We start from the raw sequence: 11,342 nt of genomic DNA on the forward strand, positions 1-11,342 counted from the left end.
TTTTTTATCAAAGAAATAATAACCGTGCCATTCGTAAGTTAACCTATACTAAAAGAGAATGCTAACTGGTTCAAGAAGGATCCCATCTATAGTCTATAGATAAGAGTACATTACTATGCTCACTTAATTTAAGTGATTTGAACTCTTAGCCTAGATTCTTCGAAAAAGAAAAAACTCCTCGCCTAGAGTCAAAACTACATCTTATGTTTTGTGTGACTGGTAGGTTTTTTAGCAAAATCTCTCATTTACACTCTTTTCTATGAACCATTCAGCTCATTCTTCCTCGCATCAATGAATGTTAGTTAACGCTATTTTTTTAAATAAATGCCAGCTAAGCTACTCATCTCATGTAGCATCAAAGTGCTCAGTCAATTCACTTTTTTAATCTAAATTCTGAAAAGCATCCTAATTACCCACCCCCATCACCTACTTCCTTGCTATATATGCACATCATTGGGCACCCTCCCCCTGTATAGCACTGAACCAATTTGACTCAAGGCTAGAAAGAAGCCATGAGACCTGCTTTCCTCCACCCTCTGCAAGCCGCCCTTCTAGCACTATCCTTTCTGTTCCTCTCTTTGGCCCAAGGGCAAAGTCTCAAGTCATGTACCACACCTGACCAAGGCTCAACCCTCCAGGTCTACCATGTCTACAGCCAATGCTCCCCATTTAAGCCGAAAACACCTCTCTCGTGGGAAGAGAGTGTTCTCCAAATGCAGTCAAAGGACGAAGCAAGGCTTCTTTTTCTATCCAGTCTTGTTGCAGGCAGGTCTGTGGTGCCTGTTGCTTCTGGGAGGCAGATCACGCAAAGTCCAACTTATATTGTAAGGGTTAAAGTTGGGACACCAGCCCAAACCTTGCTTGTGGCTATGGATACTAGCAATGATGCTGGCTGGGTACCCTGCAATGGTTGTGTAGGATGTGGTTCTACAGTGTTTGAGTCAACTAAGTCTACCACTTTCAAAAATGTTGGTTGCGGGAGTGCTCAGTGCCAACAGGTACGCTCATGCCTATAGCTATAGTTGTGTAGATTCTGTAGAATGAGCTTCTTCTACATATGTCCTTAATAATTTTGCCCCCTCAATAATGACTAAGTCATTTTTTTTTTGTGACAAACCATTCACGCTGTTCACGGTGTGCGATATCAGCTCGAATTTTGTTGAGAATAGAAAATAATGAGGTGGGAAATGTAAGCCAAATCTCTAGTACAAAAGCATAAATGCAAAAAATAAACAAGAATCTACTCTTTTACGATATAAGACCTAGTAAGAGTGGGAAAGTTAATGCTATTTACCAGCTGATTCTTAGTTCACTATTTATTTATTTTTTAAGAGGTACAAGCTAATTCTTCTTTTTATCCTTTTTTTTTTTGTTTCTTATCTTCATTTCCGATACGTGTATTCTCTTCTAGTTGAAATCACAACCCCAATACTGCTCTTCTGCATGTTGCCTAATTAATATAATTACGTTGGTTAGCTTTCGCAAAAGTATATTGAAACAATAAAAGTTCTTGATATAGAGCTATCATGCCGGCATGGGGCCTGAAGATAATTGATAGAGATGCTTTGAATGTATTTTGGACTTTCCTTCTTGTCCAGATGGTAAATAACAATTTATGCATACTCGCACCAAGAAAAGGAAAAAGAAAGAAAAAAATGGCTTATGTCTAGGACCCATAATAACTCAATCAAAAAGTTGGTCAATTTTAGGATAATGAAAGTAACTCAAGCACAGCATATGCTGGATGAAGACTATCCTTATTGAGGAAATATTTCACCCTTTTTCTTCTTATTTTTATCTTGGATTTGTGTATCAATTTGCTTTCAAAACAAATCCAGATTCAAAAAAAAAATGGTATGTTGACTTGTGGAAAATGTGAACCAATTAATGTTGAATATTGATTTGAGTCCCATTTTAGATATGGTTTTGTTCCTGTCCATTTATTATCATCACTTTTTTTTGGAATAAAGCAAAGTGGTCATTGTTGTTCTCACATTATAGTATTATACTTAACAAATTTGACAATTAGATAACCTTTAATGAAAATTTTATAAAGTGCCTTTATGGAAAATTCTTAACATGCTAAATGTTGTGGTGTCGTGAAGGCACCAAGGTACCACGTTACATGTGGTAAGTTTAGTTATGTAAGATGTAAATTCTGTTAAGATAGTAGATGAATTTTCGATATCTTACCATTAGTATGGCGAGATTTAGTACTTACATACCTTTCAAAGGGTGCACAGTACAACTCTCACTGAAAATTAATCGAAACAGCTAATCATCTGACTGCAAATTTGGGACCCAAAAGTAAAATTGATAGACAAACTTAAAGACGAGAGAAGAACAGATAAGCATGAAAACATTAGGCGGGGTAAAAAAAAAAAAAGAAAAAAAGAACTAGACAAACTACTATCAGACTTTTGACTGGGGTAAAAACTTTAATGGTGTCTTTTCCCTATTTGGTCTTTCCAGGGCCTCAATAACAATGGCCACTGATTGGGCTAGTTTGTTACTGTGATCTGAGTGCTGTCCCCAAAAATCTCAACTGAGATCTCACAAGGAGCTGAACTTGCCTAATTAAAGTAAGGGTTATTTATTCATTAGATACTCGTTAAGAAATAATTCAAGTGTTAAATTTTAGAAAATTAAAGTTAACTAAAAAAAGTGTATAAATATAAGAGAAAATGATAATTACGAATATGTATATTCACATGATAAATAAGATGTGATTAAAATATTTTAACGAGTGTTTAATGCGGTAAAAATACCTTTAAAATAAACACGCAAGTATTCTACCTAGACTTAATTAAGAACTAATAACTTTAGAGGGATACTCTTTTTAAAATGTTTATACTGCTTCAGGTAATGATAGTGATTGATCGAACTAGTCGTTTGTTACTGTGATCTCAGTGCCGTCCCAAGAAATCTCCACTGAGATCTAATAATTAAATTCCTTCAACTCCTTTTCGTTTTGTTGTCTTCTTTATGAACCAAAAGTTTGTTTCCTTTTTGACAAGAAAGTCCAGGTGTATGATGTAGATTCTGACCTCACTCATCACGGCCTAGCAAAGTTCTCAGGTGCTCAACTTGCCCAATTAAAGTAAAGGCACAATATATTTTGCGGACTTTTCCTTTTAATTGATAAATCTGGTATACAGGAGACGGATGTCAATTATATAAATTCCTTTAATTGATCATAAAATATGTTTGCCATATAAAACATGTATTCTTATCTAAATGTAAGACAATAGTTCTTCATAAATTGTAATCGTGGAAAAACTATTGGAGAAGTTGGAAATTTAACTTTTTTCAAGAGTCACTAGATGACTATGATTTTTTGTATGATTCTTCTAATAGACTCCCAATATTCCGAAGAAAGTGTGAAATTTAATTTCATCAGTAATTGCTCCATTATTTGCAAGAAATTATCATCTAATCGAGGGTATCGATCTGTGGGGTTCCAATAATTCTTGTTACATAACATTCATGCCAAGTTTGTGTACGAGCTTCGACCTTATTCTCGATTGTTTTAGATTTTCTAATTGTAAAAAATGTTATAGAGAGTAATCAAAATCAGAGAAAATTACTTTCTGATTGATTATGAATTTTAAATTTTTTAACTATTAAAGAATCTATAATCTAAATATAAAAACAAATGAGAATATCATATAAATTGATCAGAAAAATGCAGAATTTATAATTAACTAAAACAATCAACTGCCAACAAGCCTTCAGAATACAAGAAAACACAATTTTCAAGGGATTTTGTGGGCTTCAGCTTCCTATTAATCAATTCCCTGTATTTCATTTTCAGGTACCCGGTCCAAGCTGCTTAGGCAGTACCTGTAGCTTCAATCTAACATACGGTGGATCCACCATAGCAGCAAACCTCTCACAAGACACCATAAGACTAGCTGCTGATCCTGTTCCCAACTATACCTTTGGTTGCATCCAGAAGGCTACCGGCAGCTCGGTGCCTCCTCAGGGTCTTTTAGGCCTAGGAAGGGGTCCGTTATCGCTATTGTCTCAAACCCAAAATCTATATCAATCCACGTTCTCTTATTGCTTGCCCAGTTTCAAGTCTCTGAACTTCTCCGGATCGCTTCGATTGGGACCTAATAGCCAGCCTAAGAATATCAAATACACGCAATTGCTGAGAAACCCAAGAAGGTCATCGCTTTACTATGTGAACTTGATCGGAATTAAGGTCGGACGGCGAGTGGTGGGCATACCTCCTGAGGCATTGGCCTTCAATCCCACTACTGGAGCTGGCACAGTAATTGATTCTGGTACGTGCTTACTTTTTGCATTAACGTTGTCTTTGCTTGTATTTTTGGTGGTGTTCTTTTAAGCACCCTAGTATGGTCCTTATCACTGGTTAACGGTTGAATTTGGAATGGTGGGGCCAAAATATCCCGGGATCGTAATTAATCCTTTGATTTTTGACTTTTAAAAGGTTTTGGACCAGTAAGTGGATGGTCCAACTTAAGTTTGTCCAGCAAATGAGGGTTAATTCTACTTTGCACGCTTCAATTATGTTTTGATTTTCATTTTTAAACTCTAAGTTGGGATACTTTAGTACCCTAATTATATATGGATGCCCATTTTTGGTCCCTAAACTCTTTTCTTTTCTCTAATTTAGGGATTTTCTCATTTCACAGTTTAATCTCTTTTTTTTTTTAATACTGCTCACTTGACTAGCGTTCCGAAGGTTTTGGGGTTTCTATTATAATTGTGCTGAATTAGAATGGTTTTTATAGTTTACGGACTAAAATACTTGAATTTATAGTTTAAGGATCAAAGTGATAATTGAGATATAGTTGAGAGGCGCAAAATGGAATTAACCCAACAAATAATCATGTTCGTATCCACTGACTTGGGAATTTCAATCAACTTCTTGCCACAAACAATCGAGGCGTTTAGTGGCCTAGGTTATTCAAAGGCTAAGGGGCAAAATTGAGCCAATGCGTATGTACTGGATAACAATAGAAAGTCTATCCAAATGGTGATCCAAAGATGATCTTAATAATGTAGCATTGACTACTTGGTTGAAATCCATCAATACTGCTCAGAATAAGTAGCAAGCAGTAACTCATAGGACTGGCTTTCTTGTTCTTTAATGTGTATATCATGTGAGATTGGACTTGGATTAGAATATAGGTAAATGGTTAAATCAGTAATCATACCCGAGATTCCACTGGCTGATTCACTTTTCTCTTGTCCCAACCCTAGAAATGGGAAATTTTAATACATAGGTGGCTGATTTAACTCATATTAATTACTTGTTGCATCCATGCAGGCACTGTCTTCACCAGGCTAGTCCAACCAGCCTACATTGCCGTTAGAGATGAGTTCAGGAGGAGAATGGGCAATGCAGTAGTGTCGTCGCTAGGCGGCTTCGATACATGTTACACTGTTCCGGTGACGGTGCCAACTCTAACCTTCATGTTTTCGGGCATGAATGTGACCCTACCTCAGGATAATTTCTTAATCCACAGCACTGCAGGCAGCATCACGTGCTTAGCCATGGCTGAAGCTCCTACTAACGTAAATTCTGTGCTGAATGTGATTGCAAACCTGCAACAACAGAACCATAGGATTCTTTTTGACGTGCCCAACTCAAGACTTGGTGTTGCACGTGAGACTTGTACCTGATTTTCTTCGTGTTTTAGTTTATCCGGGGAACCATAGCTGTTTCTTTACCTTCGGATTCTGTGTCTTGTTGTATTAGTAATAACCAAGATAGCACGATTTAAATCTCCTGCTGATGTTGGTAAAATGTGATTTCAGTTTTTTATGTTTGTCTTTAAAAAAAAAAAATTGTTTGTGTTTGTGTCTTTCTTGGCGACAAAAACTTGAACTTTTGAATCTGATGACTTAAAAAAAAAAAATTTGATGGCTCGTGTCCTGTTTACCATGTAATGTCAATTCTTATCGAAGTATAATTAATACTATCCAACTAGTCACGGGGTCCTGTAATGCAGTTGTCCTTACTTTTCGTCATCATCTGAGGATTCTTACATTTCATCACTTTAGCAGGCCGTACATGTTCACGAGCTTCCTGCTGCAGAAATTGGTGGTCGAGGAAAAAAATGAAAGAAAATAAAAAAAGTGGCAGTGGGGTATTCCTTTTGATCAAACCAAACACAAGGTAAAGTTGGGCATGTGAAATTTTAAGAAAATCTAGAATAATTGTGGAGGGCAGGTTAGCTATATTGCGGATTAGGGACAAAATGCCATGCGCCAAATCTAGATAGATATCCATAATTGGATTCCAGACGTGGTATATGTCATACTTGTGGGGCCTTCTCTATACACACCAATACAAGGCATCTACACCTTACACAAATTACTAGAAATAATAAATTTTAGGGTTAATAGTTTAATCAAACTATCGACAAAAGTGTAAGGTATAGCCACATTACACTTAATGCCTTCTCCATCACATTGTGTAATTAAACCCAACTAATAGAAACAATAAAATGGCAAAAATTCCCTTTCTCTAAAATGTTGAATAGCACAAAGAAAAAAGCAACCGTAAAATATGCAAAATTCCCTTGTTATGTGCACGAAAATCAAAACAGCTCCATATTATTAAAAAATAATGCAAAGAATATTGGTGTGATTTGAACTTTTCTATACTATGGACAAAAACTATCTATATTAACCGGAAAATTTGAAATTTCCATGCCACTCTTATCTTGTATGTAACAAAGTCAATGAGGGGCCTAATAGTGCTTTTAGAAAATTTGTTTTCTTTATTGATGAATAAGCAAATTAAGGGGCTTAATTACTATTTTTAAAAATATGTTAGTGACCCAATGGATTAGATTGTAAAATCCACATTTTTGTTTACTCATCCCATTTTCCTCTTCCTTTTAGTCTATAAGCCATCACCACTATGGCTCACTTGTGTCGTTATCATGGACATTATCATCTTCATGGTCATCCGCTAATGTTAGCTTCTTTTTTTTTTTTTTTGTAGGTATGGTGTACCTCGTTTTTTGTGCTTATTAGGGGGCGCTTGGTTCAAGTTTAGGAATTGGAATTGTAATTGGAATCATACAAAAAAATTTAGTATGGGTTTTGGACAAAGATATGATTACAAATGGGGGTGCTTGGTAAATATTGGTAAGGAATGGGTATCAAATTTAATAATCAAATTTTTACCTTTAATTTCTTTTTTTTTTCATATCTTTCTTCTTCCTCGGTCAAACGCTTACCCCACATACCCATCCACCATATATATATTCATATATAAATATTAATATTTTGTTTAAAATATATTTATAAATATATTTATATTTATATTTATATTTATATAAATATATAGTTAATTAGTTAATTAAATAAACTAATTAAACTAATTATAAATATATAAATATATTTATTTATATATATTTACATAAATTTATAAATATATTTATTTCAATTTTATTTTATAATATGTATATTTCAATTATTTATATTATATATATAAATTATAGTAATATTATTATGTATATTTCAATTATGTATATTAATATGTATATTATATATATTATATCAATTGAAATAAATATTATATATTTATATGTAAATATTTTTATTTAAAATATATTTATATATATTTATAAATATATTTATATTTATATATCTATATATGTAAATATAAATATATTTATTTCAATTTTGTTTTATAATATGTATATTAACATATATTAATATGTATATTTCAATTTGTATATTTCAATTAATATTTATATTTTATTATATATATATATTATATCAATTGAAATAAATAAATATATTTATATATAAATATAAATATTTTGTTTAAAATATATTTATATATTTATAAATATATTTATATTTATATAAATATATATTTCGATTTTGTTTTATATTGTCGTCATGCATAGTTAATCTCTCTCAAAAGATTTAGATCTATTCTCGTAGGTTTATTTTTACTATCTTTAATATGATGGAAATATGGTCGTCATGTATAGTTAATTCTTCTGAAAAGGTTAGATCTTTTCTTGTAGGTTTCACACTATCCTTTATAAGGAAGTTCATCATCATACAATCCAGAAGAGAAAAACTATGCTTTCCTCCTCTGTTATTTACTTGTTCCTGGTTTAAGGGGCTAACCCCTCGTCCACACTAACAACATTATAATAAGTAAAGAAAGATAGCCATCTCCCCACTTCCCCCTCTGGCTTTGATACCAGACGGGACGAGGGGTTAGCCCCTTAAACCAGGAACAAGTAAAGAATTAAGAGGAGGAAAACATAAAAGTTAGGAAGTGGGTCGCAGCCGGACTGCCACTTAGTTAGTATAGGCGGTTGAACTAGCCATGTATAAACAGAATGTAAATGACAGAAAGTAAAGGTTAGTAAGTTAGCTCAGGCGGTATAACCGACCATTGATTGTTAGTATAATCAAAACAAATAAAAACAAAGTAAATGAATATGAATGTAGGTGGCTCAACCAACCATTTGATTGAATGTAAGAATTACAGAATGTAAAGAAGACTTACAAGGATATGAAGCTTCAAGCTCCTTTGTTTGATCCTAAAAACTAAAATATAAAACTAAGAACTTGTTTGTAGAGAGAGGGAGGAGGATTCTTCAAGCTAGAGAGAGAAGTAGCTTTGAAGAATTGGTGTAAGAATGGTGTAAGAATGGTGTTAGAATGGTGTGTGGAATGTGTTGGGTTTGAGGGGTATTTATAGCAAAATTTCCGTAGTGCTACAGTACCCGCTACAGTGATTTGCTACAGTATTGCTACAGTGCAAAGTTTGTCTTTTGTTGCCGTGTTTGCACAGTAACTTGCCGGATTGCTACAGTGCTTCCGGTGCTACAGTAAAAATGATTTTTTCTGAATTTTGTTCCGATTGAGCCAGCTTGAATATCTTGTTTTTAGAAGATAGTTGCGGATAGCTCTTGTTTTGTTTCTTGAATCATTTTGTCAATCTCAGGTGCTTGTGTTCCCCCTTGATGCTTGATCCAATGTTTGTGAAGAATTAGTCTCTGAATTTTTCTTTGCCTCATGAAGCTTTGATCCTTCAGGCTGCGAACTGTATTGTTTGTTGGTTTTGCAACAATGTTGTTATGTTGATACCTAAGATAGGGAGGAATGCTTTGTCCAGTTTCAAAGTTGTAAAATACAACATTGAAGAATCTGATCCTATCTTCCCTGCATTGATGTTTGTGAGAATAATATTCTTTTGCGATAGAATTATTGACAAGGTATTGAGGTATCCATTCGTCGACTGTTGCTGAATTTGTCATTCTTCCTGCAAAACAAAATTTGTTAGTTTTTTAGAAAACGGCAGGAGGGCATTTGAATCAAGAAGTTGGGGTATTATGCCATCGTTTGTAGTAAGATAAGGAACAAGTTTTTTAATAAAAGGTGTTCCAAGAATAACATTGTTGGATAGTTTTTTGGCTAGAAGAAATGTATTTGGAATAGATAAGGAGGAGAATTGGATTTGAACATTTGTTAACTTGAAGTTAATTTCAAGTTTGGATCCATTAGCTCCTCTGAGAATTTCTTTGTTTTGTTCAAAGAATTGAGGTGGGATAAGGCTTTCAAGAATACAATTTTGGTCTGCCCCAGTATCAAATAGGGCTTCAGTTTCAATCACATAATTATTATTAATTAGTAATCGAATCTGGACCAAATAATCCTTGTCTTCCTTGGGTTTTTTAGAAAGTTGTTCTAGGAATTCAGAATCCTCCTGGTTGATAGATTCCTCAATTGGTGTTAGGTTTTGAAGAACAAGGTTGCTAAGGTCTTGTTTGGCTCTAATCGATCTAATCTCCTCTTTGAGCAGATCAATTTCTGTTTGAAGGTGTTGTAGGGTCAAAGGTTTAACAGGTTTGGAGGGAAACCTATCAAGAATGTCTGTGAGATTGTAGGTTTTAAGAATTCTAGGGTCTCTGGCTAAGGGATTTGAAGAATTTGTGGCTCGGTTCAGGGATTCTTTGAATTTGTCTAAATAGAGTTGTCTCTTCTCTATTTCAGGAATATCTTCAATGATGTCAAGAAGAAGGTTTTGGTCTTTTGTTAAGACATTAATGGTAGGGCCTTCTCCTTCTTTGTCACTAGTGGTTTGTGAGGAAGTAGATGTTGAAATATCATCTTCCAATTGATTGAGATAATCTTCTTCTTTTTCAGAATCAGTTTCTGAATCAATTAGAAGGTTTGATATTTGAATTTTGACTTGGTCATCTAGTCCCAAAGTATTAATCCTTTGGTTGAGTTTGCAATATCGAGCTATATGCCCGGGTTTATGGCATTTGTAGCAAATTGGAGAAGAGTTTATTTGAGGAGACTGTATGGGTGGAGACTGTATGGGTAAAGGTTGTTTGGGCTGATATTTCTTTTTGTATATGGAAGGGAAACCAGCCGAGAAGAACATCACATGAAGTTGGACAATCGGCTATACCAACCACTTCTAGCCGAACACAAGGTAACCTTCCTAACTGAAATTCCAATTCTACCGCTAACAAGTTTGTTGATACAACTAGGTCAACTTCAAAGTCGGCTCAAGAGATTCCTAAGCCTAGGAGTAGGGACATTAAGTACTTCAAATGCCAAGGATTCGGACATATCCAATCTCAATGTTCGAATCAAAGGGTCACGCTCATAACTCACAATGGAGAAGTCGTATCTGATGATGATGATTGTGAGGAGATGCCGACCTTCTCCAAAGATAACTGCTTGGAGAATGACTCGGCCGAGGAAGAGTGCTCTCCTACTCAAAGAGAAATTGGTTGCTTGGTGGCACGACGAGTGCTAACCGCCCGAGTCAAAGAAGATGAGCAATTGCAACGAGAGAACTTGTTTTACACTCGATGTAAAATAAGTGACAAAGTGTGCAGTCTCATCATTGATGGTAGGAGTTGCACCAATGTAGCAAGTTTGCTCATGGTAGAGAGCTTGGGACTTCCAACGACTAGACATCCACACCCGTACCGACTACAATGGCTAAGCGAAGATGGTGAAGTATGTGTCTACAAACAAGTACGTCTTCCTTTCTCCATTGGCAACTACATTGACGAAGTTGTTTGTGATGTTGTCCCCATGCATGCTACCCATGTAATTTTAGGAAGACCCTGGCAATTTGATAAGCATGTCACTTTTGATGGTAGATCTAATAAGTACACTCTCTTGCACAATGGAACGAGAATGTGACTTAGACCGACAAAAGAGGAAACAAAAGACGGCCGAATCTGGAAATTGCTCCACTTCCACAAATGAGCATTCGGCCAAGGGTCATACACTGATTAAATCAAGCACTAGGAAGCAAAACATGATAATCAAGGCTAAGGAAGTTAGGAAATGTGTGAATTCTG

At 34.9% G+C, this 11,342-nt stretch overlaps 1 protein-coding gene across 1 annotated transcript; it reads left to right on the forward strand.

Annotated features, from left to right (window-relative positions):
• Positions 1–428: 428 nt before the first annotated feature.
• LOC113732532 (aspartyl protease AED3-like) lies at positions 429–5,797 on the forward strand. Its single transcript, XM_027258354.2, has 3 exons — positions 429–998; positions 3,815–4,289; positions 5,300–5,797. The coding sequence occupies exons 1-3, from the start codon at positions 513–515 to the stop codon at positions 5,653–5,655; spliced, it is 1,317 nt and encodes a 438-aa protein (XP_027114155.1). The 5' UTR covers positions 429–512; the 3' UTR covers positions 5,656–5,797.
• Positions 5,798–11,342: the final 5,545 nt, after the last annotated feature.

The sequence above is a fragment of the Coffea arabica genome, chromosome 2e, assembly GCF_036785885.1.
Source record: "Coffea arabica cultivar ET-39 chromosome 2e, Coffea Arabica ET-39 HiFi, whole genome shotgun sequence".
Taxonomy (NCBI): domain Eukaryota; kingdom Viridiplantae; phylum Streptophyta; class Magnoliopsida; order Gentianales; family Rubiaceae; genus Coffea; species Coffea arabica.